We start from the raw sequence: 24,609 nt of genomic DNA, 5'->3' as shown, positions 1-24,609 counted from the left end.
TAGACACTGAATCTTTTTTTTTTAATTCTCAGGAAGACTTTCAATGGTCTGAATGTCGAGTTACTTCCCAATACAGAAAAGATACAAACTGTGCTTGAAGGGTTTATTATTTACATTAGATGGTGAAGATGACTTGAATAATAAGAGTTGTCAAAAAACTATCAATATGCAGGAAATCTGAATGCTCCAGAAAAAGAATTTGAGTGGATTCCCATTCTAATCACTTTTGTGAGTGAGTGAATAAGAGACAAAGCGAGAGAAAGAGAGGGAGGGAGGGAAGGGGAAAGAGAGATAGGAGGGAGGGAGAGAGAGAGGGAGAGAGGGAGGGAGGGAGGGGAGGGGGAGAGAGAGAGGGAGAGAGAGAGAGATGGATGACCGCCTATTTTGGACAATATTCTAGATGGCTCACAGCAACCAATCACAGCTGAATGAACTTGAGAAACCAAAACCTATCAAGTCTATAGCCACATTTCCTTTTTATCATGACCCTAGATCTTTGTTCTCTGTTCCAATTACCATTAGCTTTTGTATGCAAACCTGTTAATCAGAACAAAAGGCAATTTTATATGAAAAGTGGCTCACGCTCATTACTATATGCTCCCTGGAGATTCAATCTCATTAGAATGAGAAATGTGCTCTATGGCAAGAGCTCTAGAATTGGAGAAGGAAGTTGGGGAGGGGGGAATGCTACATGCTCCTTTCGCAAAATAGTTATGTATTGACTCAGAGGAATAGCTGGTTTTAAGGGAGAACCATAAGTATGGCAAAATCCTTAAAAAAAAACAGCACTGGTCATAAAATTAACTGAGGATTCCCACACACTGATCTCATGATTTGCTTGCAACCATTGGATAATTCCAGGTTGCAAGTCTGTTGGTGGAAAAATGGTTAGTATGTCTTTTAGGATTATAGCAATTTTGAAAGGAAGCTATGTTTTTTTGTGGAAAAAAATCATATCCACTAGCCCATACCATCCTTTTGCAGAAGCACCAGTCCCTGCATGGGATGCCTTTACATAACTGCAGCTGGTTGTAAACTGAACGAAAACTGCTAAATACAGGTAGTCCTTAATTTAGCAATAGCAACAGCACTTAGACTTGTATACTGTTTCACAGGGCTTTTACAGCCTGCTCTGAGGTTTACATAGTTAACATATTTCCCCCAAGAATCTATGTCTTCATTTTACCCACCTTAGAAGGATGGATGGCTGAGTCAACCTTGAGCCTGGTGAGATTTGAACTCCTAAATTGCAGGCAGTCAGCAGCCAGCAGCAGTAGCCTGCAGTACTGCATTCTAACCACTGCCCCACCACAGTTCTCTACAATCACAATTAAGCCCAACATTTCTGTTTTGTTGTTAAGTGCGTTTTTGCCCATTTATGACCTTTCTTGCAACAGCTGTTAAGTGAATCACTGCCATAGTTAAATTAGTAATATGGCTGTTAAGTCAATCTTGCCTTTCTGTTGACTTTGCATGTCCAAAGGGCAGAGTCAGATAACTCTTAGGATTCTTCAACCCTCATAAATATGAATCAGTTGCTAAGTGTCTGAATTTTGATCATGTGACCATGAGGAAGCGGCAAGAGTTGTTAAGTGTGGAAAAATGGTCATAGGTCACTTTTTTCAGAGCCATTATAACTTTGGTCACTAAGTGACCTGTTAAAAATCAAGGACCAACTGTAGTTGAACCTGTCCAAACGAGACAACTAATGCAGCATAACAAGGCTATCAGTATTTCAGATTTGATCAACATCTGTATTCATATTCTGTTCCTCCTCCTCTTTTTTTTTTTGCCTTTCTTTTTGGAAAGCCTTTAATACAAATACAAGGCATTCTTTTTTTCCCATTCTTGTAAGTTATTTCTATAATTGGTTAAAGAAAGGGAAATTTAAGTCTGTGGAAACATGATAAAAGAACATCTGTAAAGTGTTTTTTTTTTAAAAAAAATCAAGTAACGATGTCTGGAATTTCTGAAACTTCAAAAGAAATGTTGAAATGAAGACACAAACAGTGTTTTTATTCTAAATTTCTGTATTTACACCATATCCCCCAGTGCTATGTGAAAAAGAGCCATTTTTGTCAGAAGTCACTGTGCTTGCATTAGTAACAAATCTTTAACACTTGAGTATATTAATAAACAAAATTAGCACACAGGTACAGAAGACACTGTTGGAATATACTGAACATTCACATATATTCTTGAAACAGCAAAAGTAAAGTATTCTTCGTAGCAAAAGTAATATGGGCCAGGTTTCTTCCTTTTTTTTTTTTTAAAAAAAAAGACAAATTAACAATCATACAGTAACACACAGTTTATGTTTTTTGTTCATTTAAGTATGATATTCTTAGTTTTTAATCTCAAGCCTTTTTCACTTTAGGCACTCATAAAACAATAGATGAATGTTCCGACCCTCAAACACAAAATTAACTGTTGCAAAGGAAAATTATGTATACTCAAATGCACTGAAAATATATCCTCACGGCTCTTTTTTTTCTCCAATTTTTTTAACACCAATGTATTTTCATGATGTAGTATATCAATTTTTTCACATTTCTGTCTTATTTTATATTTTATTGGTTGATTCCAAATATTGTTCAAAGAGGCAAAATATAGCAACATGGAAACATAGCACAATTGTCCACAGGATTTTACAAACTGTCAAAAAGACAGGTTTACAAAAGCTAGTTTTAATTCAAAAAAATAGATTTTCATTTTATTTTGTACTGCATTTCTTCCTTCTAACAAAATAATGAGAAATTAAATTATTAGGAAGTATGGAACAGCTGAGCAATGGTTTATCTATAATTCGGATGAGGGGATGAAATTGTACATAATGGGAATGGGAACAGTTAATAAAAAACAAAAACACTTACTAAATCAATCTGGAGAAATTCACCATTCCACAAAAAACACACTCCTTCTCCCCACCATTAGTTGATGTAAATTATAAATACAATGTCTCATAATAATATAAGGTATATAATGTTTAAGGTATGAGACAAATGCAACAAGATCTCTGAGATAAATGAATGAGGAATGAGCATAAAGTTTGTGCAGAACTCGAGAATGACCAATGAAGTCATAGAAAAACAGTATTTTAGTGAACAGACATTTAAATAATGATCAGAAAGGAAACAACAAGAACTAGAGAAAAGTAGATTTCTGGCTCGCTGCTTATAACTGATAGGTACTTGCTTTCCTCAAGCTAAGGGAGATAAACAAAATATGGCAATGGATTTTAAATTAGAAAATAATCAATGCTATATGCTAGAACGGTATCTCTTTGAACAACACTAATGGTGTAACTTGGTGAGGAGTTAATGATAATAAAGATTGGTTAGGATACTTGACAGCCAAGACTCATCGCTTGCCTCAAATATGATTGTCAAATAATGGATAATCTTTTTGTGGATATAACACTTGAAACATAATGACAAAAAAAAAAAATGTATATATATAAGGCCTTCCAATTCATTGTCCATCTTGCTAAAGGCACTGAAAAACAAAATAAAGAGTCCCCTCCATTTGAAACATGGAGTTCTGTAATCCATGTGAAAATTTCTTTTATTGCATGGGCCGCTGACCTTTTTCTTCAACTAAAGAATAAAAAGGTTTTCCCTTTTCTGGTGTTTGTAATCGGTTCAGCCTCGCAACCTGAGATGGTGAAGGTGGTACATCATGCCTGAAAGGACCTTTGGGAGTGGCATAATTAGGGTCCTGAGCTTTCTTATGGGACTCATAGTTGTTGGGCCCTTCAGAAGAAGTCTTTTTTTTCAGCTGCTGCTCTCTCCGCCGGTGTTCCTGACGGAGGAGCTCTTGGGTTTCAAGCAAGACGCGAGCATTGAAGCCGTGGCCCCCCAGGTAGCCGTTCCTAGAGCCTTGGTAACTGGAGTACCGAGGGTTGTCTTTGGCACTTTGAAAACCTTCACCAGGAAGATAGTTCTGTTCCCAAGAATCTTGAGATACAGAGCTGGCATTTTTCCGACTTTGTCTAAAAATAGAAATATATATATATATATACACTTTTGTAAAAAAGGTTACTTGCATTTCAAATGTATATTTTACTTTTATAAAGCTCTGTTTTAGGTTAAGTTGCACTCATTCTGTCTTGAGTGAGGCCTTTATTCTATATGACCTCAAACAATACCAGTAATAACACAAAAGAACCACAAATATGTGTTTAGCTCCAAAGGGTGGATGGACACAACATGGAAGAGCTATGATCATGTTTAACTGGTGGAAATAACTTAGGAAATATCTATTGGCCAATGTAGAAATATTATAGTCACAAATATTTCCCATGGTTTAGTTCTACCGATCTCAACTAGAGGCTCTTTATTTTTTACAATCCAAACTACAAAATTAATCTTACTCTGGAATGAGTTCTATCGTTTAAGCATTATTGCCAGGAAAGCCATCCCAAAATGAGTTCAATATATTGGAACAAAAAGACTGTACCAAATCAATATGACATAAATTGATGATCAGTAGAGGACCAGTTTGTTTTTGTTGTTTATAAAAGTAATGCTAAGCATTTAACTATTTATACCTTGTATATTTCCTGACAATGATTACATTCTAATACTGAGATTGTTAGGACTTAAACATACGCTTTTGTTTCAATTTTTTTCTTTCCTTTATTAAATTCATATACCATTTCATATTGTGTGGATACCAGTCTAATCAACATTTTCCTTTCCCTTGTCTTTCCTTTCTAGTTATCACAATATCCAAATCTAGAAGAATCTAAATGTCTGGTTGTGCATAGAAAACAAAAATATTACCCCATAGAGTGAATAACCCTAATCCTTAGTGAATGCCTAGTCAATTGGATTTTTAAAATGGAATGAGATAAATTCATGTCAGAGAGGATTATCAATGTCTTGAAGATGACATTAGAGCTAGATTCAGCCTGAATTCAGATAACAGTTGCAGGGGAACAGCAAAGAGGAGATCATCTCTACTTGTTTCCCCAGCAAAAGCAAAATATGGTGGGCTTTGTAATGATGCAGCAGCTTTCTCTGTACCTTTTTTATGTTCCAAGTTTCATATAAATAGCCAGATTTTTACAATTAAGGTATTTTCTAGTCAGCGTCTGCATGTTGTTATAATAGGCTGAATCTGGAAAATCTAAACTGGAATATGATAATGATTAACAGCAAATAGCATTGGATAGAATGAGTGCATCTTAAAAGAACACTGACCTAATAATTCTATTATGTTAGATTCTTGTGAAATAGTGATTTTTATTCTTTCTTCTGCCACCTAGTATATCTGCCTAGTCTGGCTTGTTTAACACAACCAGCTATTCTTCAGTGTAAAAGTTTGTGTGTACTATGGTTACAATAATTAGAACATTCAAACACCTTAAAAGGGGCCACAGACTGGGACATTACTGTGCATAGAATCACTGACTCTGGTAGCCAGTCTTTTTTCTTGGCCTGCAAATTCAACCACTTTCAATAAAAATGGTTTACAATATATTCACCACCTGAAGCATTACCCAAATGATTGATCACAACTGGAAACCCTATTTATGTCTGTCATATCACCTTTACCATGGTGATGTCTTACTATAATAAGAAGAACCTGTGTTTTGCAAGAAGGAGGCCATTTATGGCATCCAAGAAAGTGACAGGGGAGAAATTCATTTAATTTGCATTTTAACGAGCGCTTAACCCAATTTGTGTGCCCTGAACCCATTAAGTGATGCAACTGAAAAATGCTTTCAAAATTGTGTACATGAAAGAAAAGTACATACATCAATGACTAGGCTAAGGAAGTGAGCATCCAAAAAACGAACGGCATTCAGCAGAACTGGTTGCAAAAAGGTGGAGTTATGAAAAGTATCTACAAGGTCCATGTATTAAAAACAGGTATTTTTTAAAAAAAGGCATACACGTTTAATGTGAACTGTTTTAAGCACTTGCAAATGGAATCAGCCATGGAGAGAACAAGTTTAAATAAATAGCAGCCAAATAGTAGGAACGACATAGAGCACAAACAATCCCAGAAGCAGGAGTATCTTTGGTGCAAGAGTTAAAAAAATAAAAAGGCAAGGTGGTAATCATAAGTGATAAGTGATCACACATAAAGACAGGCAGAGCTTTTTGTGGTGGCCATCTTGACTTTTTTGATCATACCCTGTGGTCTTTCCCATCCAGATACAAAAGTGAGTATTTCAACCCACATTCTATTATTATTTATCTGAAAGCTGTCTGAAACAACAGCCTAACAGTTCATCTAGATCGGAGGTCTCCAAACTTGGCAACTTTAAGACTTGTGGACTTCAACTCCCAGAATTCTCTGCTGGCTGGAGAATTCTGGGAGTTGAAGTCCATAAGTCTTAAAGTTGCCAAGTTTGGGGACCTCTGATCTAGATCAGGGGGCTTCAAACTTGACATCTCCAAAACTTGTGGACTTCAACTCCCAGAATTCCTCCTCACGTTAGCTCAGGAATTCTGGACGTTGAAGTCCACAAGTCTTAAACTTGCCAAGTTTGAAGACCCTTGATCTAGATGCTCCTAACTGAACAGGACAGTTAGGTTTATCTGCTTTTGAGCCTTTTAATTGGTCACCTGTGAACCCAGAGGCCAAGTGTCCTTTTCCCAATGCTGTTTGTACCTGAGATTATGCAACCCGCCCCCTTAAAATGAGAGAGAGAAATAAAGGATGGATAATAAAGAGAAGTGTTGTTGCCAAGTGCTCTGATATTAGATAAGTTTGAGTCCTTTGATAATGCTAAGAAGAATAGCAGGTAATCTATACTATTTTCTTCTTTTTGTGCAAAATATTTTGCTAGTGATCTGTTACAATTGCAGTAGCCTTGTTTTTCTATCCATATAAGCTGGTATAATAATTTCTGTGCACCTGCATGTAACACAATGAGATTGTGAAGTGTTTGTCTTTCATATCTAATGTGAATTTCATTCTTACATTTTAAGTCCTTTTATTTAAGTTTAGATAAGCCTCGTAGCATAACAACACTTCTGCATCTCTTCGTGAAATGGCTTACAGTAAACTGAATGAGCCCTCTGAATATATAATGCTGCCAAAGATTCTAAGATACCTTTAAAAAAAGTTTCTGAATAACATGTTGCAGCTTGCAGCTGAATGTGACTTTAAGGAGTTTTGGACTTAAAATGACAAAAATTAATTGGATATCCTTCTTGTTCAAGGGGGTTCAAAATTGGCTAGTCTATTTATAAAATCTGATCAGCAGATAGAAAGATAAGTTATGAATTATGAATACCAATTATATTTATAAATGCCTGGATATAGTGCAGTACTTATGAATTTGTTTGTGCATATATAGTTTGTAATACAGAGCTTGAATTAATGTTTTGTTCTGAACTGAGTGTATCTTCTGAATCTTTTCAAAGGTTATTTGGTAACACTTTGAAATTAATAGATGAAACAAAGCACTATGTGTTTTACAGATTAAAACACAAACACACTACACCTGTTTATTTCCAAGTACTCTGAAAATGTGGTTTGCTTTTCAGATCCTTCACTATCTTGTTAGCCATCCTGGAATTTGCTTCAGAATTGACAGTTGATGGAATTGAACGAACTACTCCAAATGGGGCCTGACCAACACAGGGTAGAGTAAAATAAACACTTCCTGTAATTTGGACTCTATGATCCAGTCCATGCAACCTAGGGTAATACTTGTCTTTTAATCAACAGCACTACATTGCTGGCTTGTATTGAACCTGTGATTGACAAGGACACTCAGATCCCTTTTACATCTATCAGGTCTTGCCCATCGTACTTTTGGCCTCATATTTTGACTTACCTAAGTGCAAAACTGTACAGTCCTCCTTGTTAAATACTATCCTACTCTTTCCAGCCTTCCTCATCTCAGTTTTGTCAGTTGTACAAAAATGCTGAAAGGTTAAAAAAAAACCAGACAAAACGCTATGGCACTCCATTTTCCTCCAAATGGAAGCGGAGCCATTCATGAGCATTATGTAGTCATTTGGTCCCATACAAGATTAAGTAGGGATCCTGCGGTCTTTCAAATCTTGTAAACTACAATTCCCTTATTCCCAATCTATACAAAGTCACAAAGTGAATTGTGGTTAAGTAACATCTGTAGGACTACTGTTGCTACATCTAATGAAGGAAAAGTGAATAAATGTAGGCTTTTCTCAATTATTTTTTCATTTTACAGAGCACAAAAAGAAATAACAAAGAGTGACCAGATTCTACCCTGTGGACACATTTCTTTTAATTCTTATAAAAACAATCATTCATTATACCATGTTTAGATGAAAACTTTTCCCATATATAAATCCGTTTTTCTAAGGAACTATGATTTATTTGTAAATTGTGTTCTCCAGTCTATTTAGAAACTGTCAGGGATCTTCAGAGAAGATGGCCCAAAAAGTCAAAATGGAAACTAAGATGTTGCAATCAATTGCTTTTTTAATAGCATCATAGTGGTTGCTATCTTCACTTTTTTTTTTTAACTATAGCCGTTTGTTTCTCCCTGAACTGCTTGTTTTTGAATCTTATATGATTGGACTCATCTAATTGGGCAGTTCAAATCATTCACCAAATGTGTTGAAGGCCTTATATACGAATCCAAGATATACAGTAGCTGCAAGCAAAATCATTTTCCTTTTGAAATTCATCTCTGTTATGAACTGAGGACTATATGTTGAGGATTGTTTTGTTTTGTTTTGCTTTTGGTGCCTTTGAGTCAATTTGGATTCCTGGCAACTGTCTGGAAAAGTCCTTGCAGTTTTCTTGGCAAGATGTTTGGATTATTCATTTTTTCCTAAAGCTGAGAAAGAAACAATGGCCCAAAGTCATTCCAGTTGGCAGAAATCACAATCTTCTGATTTCTAGCCTGGTGCCTTAACTATTTCACCATACTGGCCCTTTGAACCGCATGCTGCACTCTGTGCACATGTCTTCAATTCCAAATATTTATAGACAGCTTTTAAATACTGCAACCAACAATACATTTTTGCATACAATTTATTTGTCCAGTTCATTCTTCTAGTACACGCATCTGTACTATCATCCAAAATGTTATCAGCAATATAAGTAAGCGGTTATTACTGCTACAAGTATTCTTAAATTAATATTTCTTTTGATTTCTTGAATTATACAAGCCTTATACATTTGGAGTTTCAGACTTTTCCATGAGCTATATTATTTTCTATGACCTGTAGCTTTTTCCTCAAGCAGGTACCTTCAGAAATGTTATACTACAACTTTATTTTACCTCACAGACCAAGTCATGCTAATTTCACACAACAGGAATTGTGATTCAATTTAGCAGGAGAATACCAGGCTAGATAAAATGAAGCTGCAAGAAAATCAGTTTCATCTCCTGGTATATTCTAAGCAATTTTTAAAGATTAGTTCAGAAATACTGCATGCAAGTGCATATTGTATATCTGACTAGCCTGATTCTCTTATTATAGAACCAATTCTAATTGGTTTCAGGGTTGCACCTTCTATAAAATTAATGGATAGGGAGATTTTGTAAAATGAAGTGAACATGCTTCAAGTTCTTCTCCTGAGCTATATGTATGTTCATTAGAAGATCTGTAGAAAGGTCCTCACAAAGTAAGTAAGAAAGATTGGTTGAAATGGTATCAAGATGTCAATTCCAAAAATTGATTTTTGAGTAAGCAAATTGCCTCTCCCCAGTCTCAGAATTCCAAATACAGTTGCTAGCATCAAAATTTGGCCCATTCCTTGTCAAACTGCACTGCAGTCTTGCGCTACCCCTTCATTTTATCCCAGATCAAATTTAGCCCCACCAGAGGTTCTTCTGAACAAAGAAGGCATATCACCATAAAGGTTTACAGGCAGTCCTTGACTTATGACCACAAGAGAGCCCAAAATTTATGTTGCTAAGTGAAACATTTGTTAAGTGAGTTTTGCCCCATTTTACGACCTTTCTTGCACAGTTGTTCAGTGGATCATTGCAATTGTTAAATTAGTCATATTGTTAAGAGAATCTGGCTTCCCCATTGATTTTGTTCATCTCAAAGGGTCACAAAAGCTGATCACATAACCCCGGGACACTGCAACTGTCATAAACATGACTTTAGTTGTCAAGCATCTGAATTTTAATCACATGACCATGGGAAGGGTACAATGGTCGGAAGTGTGAAAAATGGTTATTATAAGTCACTTTTTAAAAATGCCATTTCAACTTTGAATTTTCACTAAAGGAACTGTTGATAGCCAAGGACTGCCTGCATTTCCTTCTGAAGAAACTGTTATTAGTTGGCTAAAAAGTTTCTGATACATGCCATACCTGGGTAATGAACTGTATTGCCTCTGAGCCTGCTGGAAACTCTCTCTCTCCTCTTGCCGTTGTTTCTGCATTTGAACTTCTACTGATACAGAATGTCTGCCACTCTGTGAATAGGTCTTTGAATTGGGCTAGGAAATGAAAAACAAATATTGTTAATAGTTCGAAAGTAAGAACAGGTTTGGTGGCCTAGCAGTTAAGACCCTGGGCTTGAGAACTAGTAGATTTGACAGTTCAAGACCCAAGTACCGCAGGATGGGGTGAGCTCCAGGGAGTTCCCCCAGCTCCTGCCAGCTCACCAAAACAAAAGCATGCAAATTCAAGTAGATAAATAGGTACCACTTTGGTGGGAAAGTAACAATGTTCCATGGATCTCGGCATATAGTTACGCTGGCCACATGACCATGGAAGTGTCTTCAGATAACACTGACTTCCTCCGCTAAGAAATGGAGATGAGCACTGCCCCATAGAGTCAGACATGACTGGACAGGGGAAACCTTGACCTTTTACTTTTGCTATAATAAGGCTCTCTTATCATTTCTGCAATCATCTAGAAAGATTCGAATTTACACTGATGACATTGTCTCTTTCTTCAGGGATACATTTAAATGCAGACTTCTGCAAATGAAATATTGAATGCTAAAATAACTACTGCCATCTGCATTTTCTTCTGGTCTTCTTTGAAGTTTCTCCAGAGCAATAGAGAAGCTTCAGTCCCCTGGGGATATACATTTAATTTTACCCTACTGAACCTCTTGGGCATGCAAACTTTCCTAATGACGTACATCCCTGGTCTTCTGCATCACTCCTCTTGCTATTGGATTCTGTGTATGCCTCTGGTTGGAGAAAAGGGGAAAAGCAAAAGAAAATGTGAAAGATGAGGAAGAGGAAACAAATACATTTCCTTGCAAAAAGAGAAAAAAAATTAGGGTAGTTTATTTGCAGTCCTAAGATCACAGAGGGCCATATTGGGAAGAGATGATATAACTCAAAGTTGCTGATATTGGATTTCCCTCCATCCAACCACTTAAAACAGGGGTCCCCAAACTTGGCAACTTTAAGATTTGTGGGCTTCAACTCCCAGAAATTCTTAGCCAGCTACGGTGGCTGAAGAATTCTGGGAATTGAAGTCCACAAGTCTTAAAGTTGCCAAGTTTGGAGACCTCTGACTTAAAATATGTAATTTTTTTTTTGCTTAATTGTATTTTGGCATTGTTAATTAAGATACTTGAAAGAAAATATGAACAATTAAAAATGGAGAACATATCACATCCTGTTCAAAGTCAAAGACTAATCTGAACCATAAAACCTTCAGTTCAAATTTATGAACTAGATTCACTTATCATAGGTTAACATAACCTTCGCTGTCGATTTAAAAAAAAAAATCTGCAACCAAAAAGGTTCAGCACTGAAAATTTGTTTAAAAGATATTTCCTCTCTTATTATTAAAATATGGATGCTTGAATAATTTTTTTTGATTCAGCAATGTTTTCAGATGAATATAAGAGCTTTATCTCTGTTAGTAAGAGATATTTCATGTATATTTTATATAAGAATGGAATCCCATTGACTTTGGACAGGTTAAACCACCAATCTGGGGTTACGATGGCTTAATGTAAGTGCTGGTCTGTTGCACTCAAAATAAGTAATTGGCACCTTTCACAGGGGACAATTTTGTGATATGAGAATGCACCCTATCAGATTTGGGGTCAGTTCAGTATTGAGTCAAGTCAATTGCACACATATTTTACAAGGGAAGAAATATTGGATATAAGCATACAAACAACTACTTTAATGTCTCAGAACCATGATGGCGAACCTGTGGCATGCAGAACCATCTCTCCGGGCATGCCAGCTGTTGCCCATTGCTCTTCCGGGTTCTGATGTGAGCATGCATGCTGGCCAGCTGGTCTTCACGCATGTAGGAACACTGGAAACTGGAACAGCAGCTTCCCAGCATGCAGGTGCATGCTGGCCATCTGCTCTTCGCTCACGCATGCACATTAAAAACTGGAATACCAGGCGGCTGGTGCACATGCGCATGCCAGAAAGCTGAGGTTCTGATTTCTGGCGGTCCTATGCGGTGCACCAAGGAGCTGCTCTTCTGGTTTCCAATGTATGTGTGTGCTCTCGTTTCAGCACTTGGTGTTGAAAAGGTTCATCACCACTGCCTTAAAAGAAGCTTTATGATTCAGGAAGACATAAATTCATATGCTTCCATTTTTAATCTTAACACCCTCTTATTGATTAGCATGATTACCATTCCTTAAAGTCTATTAAACAGCTTCCCTCTCAAAAAAGAACGTTTTAAATTTTCCATATTTTTTTAAAAAATCTGAATCATATCCATTCAGAATGTAGTATAATTTTTCCCAAACTGATTTCTATTTCTTCTAGTCTCACTTGCTGCTACATGCACCTATCACCAATGCACAAAATTATACCTTCCTCTATACCAGGAGTGTCAAACTCAAGGCCCATGGGCTGGATCCAGCCCACAGGGTCTTACATCTGGCCCATGGGACCACTCTGGAAACAGCAAAAGACCAGCTCTTGATGCCTCTGCCAGCGAAAACAGAACTCGGGAGATATGTGTGGCCCTGCCACGCTCTGTTTTTGCCCCCAATGTCCTCCTGCAGCCCTCCGCCAACAAAAACAAATATACCAATACATACTTTCTGATATATATTTTCATTCAAAATAAATCCTGCAAGTTTACCTACAAGTCATCAACTCTACTTCAGAAGATTAGACTATCTTCATTTTCATCTATTACCTTTCTTTGATTTTTGTAGACACATATCTATTTTCCAATGTTACCAGTTATTTGTTAATTCATATTCTTTACAACTTTTGCATTCCAAATCTAACTTTTACATATTTGTGTCAGCAAATGACTTCCAGATATTGATCTCTACTGCCCACCATACTCCAGACCAATTTTTTATTAATTATATTAAAAAGGTGTCAGAATAATTCACTTAGCCTTAGCTGGTCACAAAAATAACAAAAATAACAGGAGCTAAATATTTTTGCTATATGAACTGTAGATTTTTTTAAAAAAATTGTGTCTTGCAATGTTACTTTAAGCTTTTGGCTGGGACTTGAATTCCAAAGAATATTAGTCAAAGATGTGATTATTTTTGTTTGTATTGTGTTTTTCCTTGATGAAGAAATAATAAGAACATGAACAACAATGGGTAAGCAATTTTGATAGGGCATTCATGGCACAAAGTGGCAAGTAAGAAGATAAATTCTGGGCAAGAAAAATAACATGATCACAATCTTGTCTGTATTTAATTCCCAAAGGATTTGAAAAATGGCTTCATAGCTGACATGAAACTCTATATACAAAATGAACCGATATGCCCAAACTAGGGATTTTCTAAATGCATTTTCAGTACATTCATATTCATTTTATATCATATCTATATACAATGTTTAAGCCTGGCAACAATATTTACCGCAGATATAAAAACTAGCCTTTTCATCAGATGGTAAAATATAGTTCCCTGTACAAATTGTTTGCTCAGAGTATAACTCCCAAACATCTTAACACCTGCACAAACAGGGCAGTACAAGGTGAAGTATAATTATCATAATTCTTTAAAGCTATCAAACAAAGCTGGCTCTGCCTTAACCCTGTTAATTGCAGGGGATTTTGCCCTTGTCTATGTGGAGATGTATGATAACTGTTGATCTTTTAAATTAACAGTCAAAGCTGCTATAAATACACCTTATCTAAATGTACAGAAGTTTGTATCTTTAATTGTGAAACTCAAGTGTATCTATCATTTGAACTTTTCTTGATGAAAGCACAGGAGAAAATGATGCTTGGTAGGAATGCTGACATCCTAAACCTTTAACATATAAACATTTAAGGAATTTGTTTTTAAGAACTCAGCATTAGGTTAATATTTTCTGCAATATGAAATGTAATTTAAGATATTATGAAATATACTTTCTCTAAATATGATAAGGAAATAAAGAATTACGAGAAAATGTTTCTTGCATTATGCAAAGGGCATATATAAGATTAAAATTATAAGGATTTTCAGAAAGATCTTGTTGAAATAGAGCTATATCCCTTTATTAATTATTTGCAAAAGAAATATAAAAAAACTGTGCTCAATCAGTGTAATTTAGAGCTAGACAATGCTGTAAATGGAATCCAGATTGCACTTTATGAAAAGGTCTGCAAACTATGAAGGCTGATGTCACAGTGGCTCTATTAATCTTTAAGATGTCACACGTCTATATGAATAAATTCTATCGGTGACAAAAAGACATTAACAAAATTAGGATTTCTTACGAGCACAAGGATCAATTTTTGGAATAGTTCCTCTAAAATATATCTTCGGCAGTGTCATCCTTAAAGTAGCAGATTTTGTTTTGTTTTATTTGTAAATTTTACATATCTTAGAATACGCAATATAATTTAGAAACAAATTTGACCCTGAGGCTATTCTATGGCAAGACAACTCCCAATATGACAATGGTTAAGAATGAAAGATGTGCAGAACCTTCAGAAGGCTTAATGGTATATTGAAAAGACCTTATCCTGGTAAATCTAAATGAAATTTGCTCAAATAAACCCTTTCCCTTAGCTAATTTCTTGTAATTCTTCAGCAGGACCAGTGGTGGGATTCAAATTTTTTTACTACTGGTTCTGTGAGTTTGGTTTGATGGCAGGGGAAGTATACTGTAAAATCTCCATTCCCTCCCCATTCCTGGGGGAAGGTTTCTGCAAAACCCCATTCCTTCCCCACCCCACTAACCTGCTTTCCAGCTCTGTTCCCCTGTGCAGGCCAGCCAATCAGCTGGGACCTGGGATACAGAGAATAGATGGGGATGGGGCCAGTCACAGGTGGTATTTGCTGGTTTTCTGAATTACTCAAAATTTCCACTACCAGTTCTCCAGAACTGGTCAGAACCTGCTGAATACCACCTCTGAGCAGGATCAAGTGTGTGGGCATATTACACTAACATATAGCTAGTTGGTAATATCAACAGAACAGGTTTCTCGCCTCAACTTTAATCAAAACATATGTCAATCTTGCCCAAACTGGGTGTTCTTCCAAAATGTGGATTTGAACACCACAGGATTCCTTATGATCACTGTTGAAAATTCTAAGAGTTCGCACAATTCTGGAGAATCCCTAGGTTGTGTAAGATTATTTGACATACAGAATCAATATGAATCAGTATCTCAATAAGGGATAGAAGCTTCAAATAATGTTCTTCCCCTCCCAGATTTACAAAGCCTAGTTGAGAAGGAAATATAAGTTAGTGTTGATTTGAATTTGAATTTCACTTCTAGAACACAAATGATTATTTGCATGGTGGATTTGGCAAGTCATCTAGTGCACTTTATGACATTGCCTAACTTTATCAAAACTATTTAATGTTTTGAACATGTACACATACATACCGTATTTATCGGCGTATAACACGCACAGGCGTATAACACGCATTCCCTTTAATATGCGGCGGGCGCAGCGTCACGACGCTGCGCCGCCGCTAGGCACTATTGGGAACGGGACATCGGCGTATAACACGCATACATCATTTGCCCCCTATTTTCAGGGGGAAAAAGTGCGTGTTATACGCCGATAAATACGGTATATACCTATTCATGAATGAATGATTGATAAGTGATAGTGAACGTGAGTGAATAGTTTAAGGAATTGACCTTCAGGAAAGTGACCTTCAGGAAAGTATGAAAGAGGTTTTCAGAGTAGGAGGAAGGAATTTTCTGGTAGAGAGACCTGAAAAAGAGATTATTCAACTGAAAAATTGGAGCAAGTGTGAAAAAGAAATTCTAAAGAATCCTGCCTTTATTTTGTTTAGAATAATCAGGAAAAATGTTTTTGCTTTCTTCAAGCATGTTCTTCAACAATAATATCCTGGAATCTCCTGGCCTATAGGAGGGCTGACAGAAAGTTAAAACAATTTCTGAGTATTTAGGAAATATTATCACTAATACTGAAAGTGAGAGGATCTAATGCACACCCAAAGAAAAACAATTTAGTATAGCAGTTAAGGTATTAGGCTAGAAATTGGAAGACCATGAATTCTAGTTCTACTTGACATACAAAGCCGCTGGGTGATGTTGGCCAGTCACCTTCTCACAGCCCTTGAAAGAAGGCAATCACAAACCACTTCTGAAATCTTTCCCAGAAAATTGCAGGGACTTGTCCAGGCAAGTCATAAAGAATCAGCCTTGATTCAAAAGCACAGGGGAAAAAACCCCTCACATAGAAAATATACCACACAGACTTCCTATTCAATGATGTTATCAGAGATATGCTATAGCACAGCAGTGGCTAAACTTTTTGGGCTCCTGTGCCAAAAATTGTGCGTGCACCAGAGCATACGCACTTGCATGCCAGCACCCGGAATGCAATGTGCGCATCCCTCCCCATGCCCCCTGCGCATGTACATGCAATCCCCCTCCCGCCACCCCCTTACCTGCAATGTGCTTCACAGTTGATTTTTCAGCTGGTTTGAAGCTTTTTTTGGCCTCCCAGAGGCTTGGAAAAAGCCTCTGCAAGACTTTTCAGGCCGAATTATAGGCCCATTTTGTCACTTCCAGTATTACAGGAAGTGACGAAATGGGCCTATAATTCATGCTATAGTATAAACCAAGGGTGGATTCTTAATAGTTGATATGTAACTCCTAGCATGCTCATTTGTCATAGCCGATGGAGTAAGTTAACAAGAGTTGTAATTCAGCAGTATCCAGAAAGGATATTTCTCCTCTCTGACAGATGTGAAGTTTTTTCCACTATACACAAGGCACTGTATTAGAGAATCTTTATTGTATCGTACCCTTAAAAGATCCTATGTCTAAGAAACTAAAAAAGATATATCATAATTTTAACAAAAATGAAGCCCTAGACACATATGCCCTGAGCCCTCAACTTCAAATATACTGACTAGCTGTCTCCAGGAACTGTCATTTTAAAGTTTTTAATAAGAATGTTTGTGTTCATTAAAGTTACTGGACTGACTGCCTTCAAGACAGGGATTCACAAATTACTGGGCCAGCAGATATTTTGGAAGTGGAAGTGCCATTCTCCCTCAGCCAAGATTCTGCCAAAGATGTCATAATGAAACCTTGTTTATAATCAATGCTTGTTCACTATGTTCTGAATAGGACCATTATAACCAAGCAACAGATCTGGAAAATATGGATGAAACAGTATAAATTGTTCTGTTGTTAGAATTCAGTTTAAAATCTTCATATTAAAATTGCAGAGGAGTGACAGGGAAGCCTTGCTATTTTACAAATGGAAGTTGGCTTCCCTTACTTTCCTCAAGAATCAGAGGAATTTTTTTTCTATAGCAGGAATGTCAAACTTCCGGCCCATAGGCCGGATGAATCACATGCAAGCCATGCCCACACCCAATTTAGCGAAGGGGAAAAATCATGTGATGCCACTGTGTCGATGTGAGTTTGACACCCCGCTCTATAGCTTTTATGTACGAAAATTTATTTCTGTAGAACTTTATGTCCTAAGCCACCTACACCCTCTCATTGTAAAGAATACCTGGTGACACTCTCTAATTCCATCAAGTTATACACCAGCTTTGATAGCAGGCAGGTGTGCAGGTTACTTTTTTTCCCAACAGCCAGACTATAACCCGTTATAAACTAAAGAAAGTATTTAAGATTATAGGTAAAATATCCAATTCCATTTTTGTGTTTTGGTATTTGGTATTTGCTAGGTGTATTTTGAAGCACATTTATAATTTTAAACCAACAGGCTGAAGTCACATATGCTGCTTAAGAGATGGGTTTTTAGTTCCTCAGGGCTGAAGCTACATTGTGTGATCTCAAAAAGGATGAGATCATTGTTTAATCCCTTCCAAGTATTGTGATCGTATCTAGATTAAAATACACAAGAGGGAGAAAATTAATCTTAAAGTATACATGGCTTTCGCTAAATGAGTGTGGCTGTACATAAAAGTACATGTGTACCCTAGAGCCAAGAATCACCAAAGCTCAGGATAAATATAAATATATTAAGCACAATTTCAGACACTTTAAGCTAATTTGCATTATTACTCTGGCGGGGGGTGGGGATAGCTCTCCATTGTTTGGAGGGGGGGAGGAGAAAAAAAAAGAAAGGTCAGTCTTCTGACCAACAATTCAGAAATTATTCCACTCTTGAGGTAATCAACCTGTCATCTAAGTAATTGCCCACACTCAGTCATTGCTTATAAAGCATGCCACGGTTGCCTGTCTAAAGTTGCTATGGGTACTATTCATATTTGAATAGACAACATTTGGGCCATGACCTACAGTAGTAGGGGCTTCATTTTTCTCCAGTAATTTTCCCAAGATCCCTCACTATCACATTCAGGGCTTCCTCAGCAGATCTTCGTCTTATAGTGTAATTAATTTCTTTTTCTGTATCTAACAAGGCCAACAGCAAAATAGCTTACCCATTAAAATAACATGTGGATGGATGTTTTATTACATTAATTTATGAGGAACATTGGATATTTTATAACAGAACATTAAAAGGAAGCCTGTATCTCTTCTATGTAAGTTTGATTTAAGGAACTGATTTAAGGAGGCTGGTGTAAGAGACTATTGATTCCCTACACTTTTAATGCTGCAGTATATTTGAGATCAACACTAGAGGAGGACAAGAGGAAAACTGAAAATTTGAAATAAGATTCAGATTTCATGTAAGGCATACAACATAGGACATACATTTCTGGATAGCTTTCCTGTTACTACAAGCTTCTACGGGATTATTTGATGATAGGTCTTTTTCAAACTCAGATAGCTTGATGAAAACAAATCACCAGGCCTGATGGATTAGTTTTAAAGGAGCTGGCAGAGGTCATCTCAGAACCACTGCACCATATCTTTCAAAAATCGTGGAGCACTGGGGAACTACCAGAGGACTAAAAAAGAGCTCATGTGGTTCCCATCTTCAAAAAAGGGGGAAAAAAAACAGACCCAGGAAACTATAGACCAATCAGCCTAACACCAATGCCCGGGAAGATACTGGAAAAGATACTAAAAAAAGATAATAAAAAAGATAATGCCAACATCTAGAAACAAGTAAAGTAATAACTAGTAGTCAGCACGGGTTTGCTAAAAACAGATCATGCCAAACCAATCTTATTTCATTCTTCAACACGGTGACTAAATTAATAGACCAGCAAAATACTGTGGACATAATATATTTAGATTTCAGCAAGGCATTCGACAAAGTAGATCACAACCTACTTCTTAGTAAGCTAGAAAAAAGTGGAATAGATAGCACCACCACTAGATGGATTCGCAACTGGCTGGCAAACCATACTCAACGAGTAGTCCTTAATGGGTCTAAGTCTACATGAAGGGAAGTAAGCAATGGGGTGCCACAAGGTTCCGTCTTAGGCCCAGTACTCTTCAATATCTTCATTAACGACTTAGATGAGGGAATAGAAGGGGAACTTACCAAATTTGCAGATGATACTAAGCTGGCAGGAATAGCTAACACCCAAGAAGATAGGCTCAAGATCCAGATGGATCTTGACAGACTAAAACACTGGGCCGTATCTAACAAAATGCAATTCAATGTAGAGAAAAGTAAAGTCCTACACTTAGGCAAGAAAAACCAAAAGTACACATATAGACTAGGTGAAACCAGGCTCAATAGCAGTAACTGTGAGTGGGATCTTGGAGTCTTAGTGGACAACCAGCTAAATATGAGCCAGCAGTGTGTAGCAGCAGCCAAAAAAGCTAATGCAATCCTAAGTTGTATTAACAGAGGGATACAATCAAGATCAAGGGAAGTACTAATATCACTCTATAAAGCCTTAGTAAGACCACACCTAGAGTACTGCATCCAGTTTTGGTCACCACATTATAAAAAAGATGTTGAGACTCTAGAAAAAGTACAGAGAAGAACAACCAGGATAATTAGGGGATTGGAGACTAAAACATATGAAGAACAGTTACAGGAACTGGGCATGGCTAGTCTAGAGAAGAGAAGGACTAGGGGAGACATGATAGCAGTCTTCTAATATCTGAGGGTCTGCCACAGAGAGGAGGAAGGGGTCAAGCTATTTTCCAAAGTACCTGAATGTCAGACAAGGAATAATGGATGGAAACTGAACAAGGAGAGATTTAATCTGGAAATAAGGAGAAACTTTCTGACAGTGAGAACAATCAACCAATGGAACAGCTTGCCCTCGGAAGTTGTGGGAGCGCCATCACTTGAGGTTAGCAAATTGTCAGCATAACCACAGAGTAATTAAGTATCTCTTTCTCTATCTCTCTTTTCATTTAGGATACCTAGGCAATGTCAGCTGCCACATAAATAAAATTTACGTTAATAAAAAGCATCCTTGTTCAACTGAGAGCATTGCTGAGACCATACCGAATAAAGTTTGAAGCTGCAAGGAGCAGAGCCTGTTCTGCATAAATCTGCATATGGACAAGTTTCCCTCTCTTCCTGTTTTGAACATGCCAATGATTTTTTTTCTCTTTAATTTCAAAATTTGCTTCAAGGGCTGGTTTCGTTACACAGGTATAAACATATATACCTATATTTGGTGTAGTCCAGCATATTTTGGGTTGCTGCAGATTATTTGGGGTAGTTTCACAGTTAACATCCCCTCTCTTAGTGAGATTCTGATTCTTTCACTGCATTGAATGAAAACTATTTTTTTTAAAAAAGGTGTCTTTTTGGATTCAAGAGGCAAACTCATATAAGTAAAGTAAAATAAATAAATAGCCTATAGTTATTTGGAGAACAATACCTTTTCAAATGTCACTTCTGGCTGGATGGCCAGAATCTAACTGCAAGTTTTGACATATTTTTTTTTCTCATACATATTTATAGCTACATACCTATATACAAAAGAAAGTCCCTTCTCATCCTTATGTGCTGTATGCATCCTCCTCAATCTCTGGTTCTCTACCAGGGCCATTGGAGCAGGACCACTTTGTGTAGGATCTTAGCTGTTTCTATCTCTGTACACTTCTGGCTGGACAACTCTGGTGTTGTTCCTGAGATATGTGGGAGCTACTCTGCCAGCTTAGTAGTCATAGCCCAGTGATAGCTAACCTTTTCATCATCGCTTGCCAAAAGTGCATGTGTGTGTGTACGCATGCCTGCCTACACTCATAATGCAATATGTGTGTGACCCCCCCCATTACCCTGTGCATGTGCATGTCAGTGCACCAGATGCCTCTGCACATGCATGTGATCCTCCCTGCCTACACCCCATGTCTCTGCGCATGCACGCATGTCTCCCATGCACGCCCCGCACATGTGAGGCACATACCTGACAATCAGCTGGCTGGGGTGAAGGCGTGCATGGACAGTGGACCTGATCCAGGGCAACAGCTCTGTGTGCCACTTCGGGCACGCGTGCCATAGGTTCGCCATCACGGTCATAGCCCAAAGGGTTTCTACCACCCTGGGACCACTTACACCTTTACTTTCCATATCCTCTTTAGTTCCTTCTAGTACTTCTCCAGCTTCTCATACTCCCTTTTCCTGATCTTGCTGTCACTTTTGCAGCTATCACCATCACTCTCTTCTGGTCCTTGTCTGCCACCGTGGTCTGGTTGATTGGCTAGTTACCTACCTACCTGTCTGTCTGTATCTGGAAGTCTCACAGGACCTTAGCTTTCTTATTCTCCACGATCTTCTGTGGGGTCTTCTATTTCAATGTTGAAGAGTCTAGCCCATATTCTACACAGAAGTTCCTGTACACTATGGCAGCTATTGAGTAATACCATTCAGTGTATGTTATTTCTGCCAGTATCTAACACACACACACACACACACACACACACACACACAACACATGGTTTAAAATGCATCCAAGTAAACCAGTGGAGGTATCTTGAATGCTACCATGTTTTATTTAAATCTATATAGTTTATGCAAGCAAAGAATCATGTTCTTGTCAGTGTCGCCAACAGAAATCCCCTAGAGACATTCTTTAAAGGGCAGATAATAAGTTAGTCAGCATCAGTTGTGTGACCCAGGAATGGCTTCCACAGGCCAGACAATATCCTTTTACAGAAGGGACAGATGGCAGTGCGCAATCCAGAACAAAATTAGGAATGCTGCACCACAGATGGAAAGGCAAAGATTCATAGGTTAAAAGGTCATTCAAGACATGGAATCAGTTTCCAGGAGGAACTGAAGATAACACCCTAAGCAATTCAAAGAATGGGTTATAGAACTATGGAGGAATACATTTTGTTTGCATGCAAAAATTACAAGGTGCACTTTCTAGCATTTCCAGGTAGGACCAAAACAACTCTATTCTGAAACTCTCTAAAACTACTATTGACAGACAAAATGGCTATCTATATTTGATTTTATCTAAGATTGATTCCTTGGGACTTTGCTGTTTGCTATATTCAGATAATATAATAAGTGAGCACATACCCATGGTTGTTCAAAGCTGTAAGTACGCCTCCGATCTTCCACATCCTCATCTTGCTTGGCTTGTTGAAATTCTTGCCTTAATCGTTGTATCCGATCATGATTGCTTGGAGCTGATCTGTTACAAAATAAGACATAAGAACATAAGTAATGATGTTTTTTCAAATTCTAAAGTTTTCTTATCCTGGTAGAAATAATAAGAATTTTAGATTTAATTCAACCTCCTACAACAGCTTAAAATATGCATGGCATATCAGCCACAACATTGAACAAAACTTTGGATAAGGAATACACACGTTGCTATGTTGCTACTGTAATAAGGAATAATAGATTTTCACAGCCTTCTGGGAAAAAAACCAGGACTATATATACTGCATATGTCTTGTTATTTTACCACAAGTACTTAGATTCCCGTGAAAGAAACTCTTCTTAATGTAAACACAACTTAAAACAAATATACCTCTTCTAAGCTTTATTCAACACATCTAATTCATAAGAATGTAGCAAAAACCCTTGCATCAATCAGGTCAAACATGCAAGTGGAGCAGCCTGTTTTGTGACACTTACCAGCTGGTATTCAAAAGGCTCAAAGGCATGGACACAAATCATGCTTTATATACAGAAGATGTTATCAGTTGATAAACCCAAATAAAATTTCCCCAACAGGAACATTTATTCTTCTATTACTATATCTGCACTTAAGGCATGTAAAGATTGCATTGAAGATTTTTAAAAGAAAGGCAAACATATTTTAATGAGATCTCCCTGTGACAGTTAATTGTTACTCATTTCAGGTACTCTGCAAATGTCTGAATTTCATCTCAATGGGTTTCCTCAACTTAATTTGCAGATGGCGCTATTAAAATATGTTTCTTTGTCAAGAACTTCCTACTTAGGTCTGCTTCTGACAAGTAGTTTGAACTTATCAGTTTAGCATTAAAAGGTTAATAGGCAAGTGAAACACTTCAACATGTGAAACCCGCATGTTTATCAGGAATCATACCATATTCACAAGAATAGACATGGCCCTTTTTAGCCTAAAAGCGATAATAAAGTTTGATTTGATATGAAGAACCAATTCTCTGCGCACTTATTTTGGAAATACCATCCATCAAATTCAGTGGAATTACTTTTCAATTAACAAGCTTCAGGTTTGCAGTATTACTTTTGGATGATCTAAAATTATTTGGCACATCCCAACATTAGGCAAAATATTAAGCTTTTTTATAACATTAATTGAGTTCTTATTTTTGAGAATCTTAAAGAAATAAGATTATTATAAGGGCCCCCTAAATTGTTCTCCAGCATATAAAGAAAAAGAGAATCGTTCAAGGCAAACCCAAATTGTTTTGTTTATCTGTTAGATGCTGTTGAGGTAATTCCCCGTTAGGAGAATGAGCGCATACAGGGAGACGTATTTGAGAGTAGTGTTTGAATAATACACACCTAGCACACAGATACACTGTACAGTAAATGTAGGTTTTTACTTTCAGAAATGTTAAGCAAAGTTCAAACAAGCAGTCCAAAGTCATTCACAGGTAAAATCAATCAGTTTTCATCCAGGGATAATCCAATAACAAACTCCAGTGTCAAAAACAGTTCAGTATCAGACTTACATCAAATCCAAGAATAACAGTCAATACAGGAATGGCAAAACTCTCCAACAGAAGGAAAACAGAGGCTCATTGATACACACTCTCTTCTGAGACTGAAACTAAGCAACCCAGGTTTCTGGCTCCATCTTATGGCTGTTTGAGAAACCACACCCAATTACACTTTTATTTTCTTAAAGATACAGTATTAAAATGTTTATCCTGGTTTATATATTTCCAACCCAAATAGCTGTTGGGTGACTTATATTCCTAACAGATGCAATGGACACAATGATGCTCCTTCCATTTTACACCAGCT

General features: G+C 37.2%; 1 protein-coding gene across 22 annotated transcripts in view; it reads right to left on the bottom strand.

Moving 5' to 3' along the window:
• Positions 1-2,012: 2,012 nt before the first annotated feature.
• PARD3 (par-3 family cell polarity regulator) overlaps positions 2,013-24,609 on the bottom strand; it is a 612,541-nt gene continuing 589,944 nt past the window's right edge. For 9 of the 22 annotated variants that reach the window (XM_026710113.2, XM_026710115.2, XM_026710114.2 and 6 more), the window contains 3 exons: positions 22,702-22,816; positions 10,286-10,413; positions 2,013-3,991 (listed from right to left, as the gene is read on the bottom strand). In XM_026710113.2, coding sequence (XP_026565898.1) covers positions 3,565-3,991; positions 10,286-10,413; positions 22,702-22,816 — 670 coding nt within the window. In that variant the 3' untranslated portion in view covers positions 2,013-3,564. Of the gene's footprint in view, positions 3,992-8,216; positions 8,792-10,285; positions 10,414-11,067; positions 11,119-22,701; positions 22,817-24,609 lie in introns of those variants that run through there. The other 13 variants (XM_087915556.1, XM_087915560.1, XM_087915558.1 and 10 more) reach the window with 3 other exon arrangements.

This window comes from Pseudonaja textilis, chromosome Z, assembly GCF_049901715.1.
Source record: "Pseudonaja textilis isolate UNSWEBS1 chromosome Z, rPseTex1.2, whole genome shotgun sequence".
Taxonomy (NCBI): Eukaryota; Metazoa; Chordata; class Lepidosauria; order Squamata; family Elapidae; genus Pseudonaja; species Pseudonaja textilis.
This window is presented reverse-complemented; position numbering and strand designations above follow the sequence as displayed.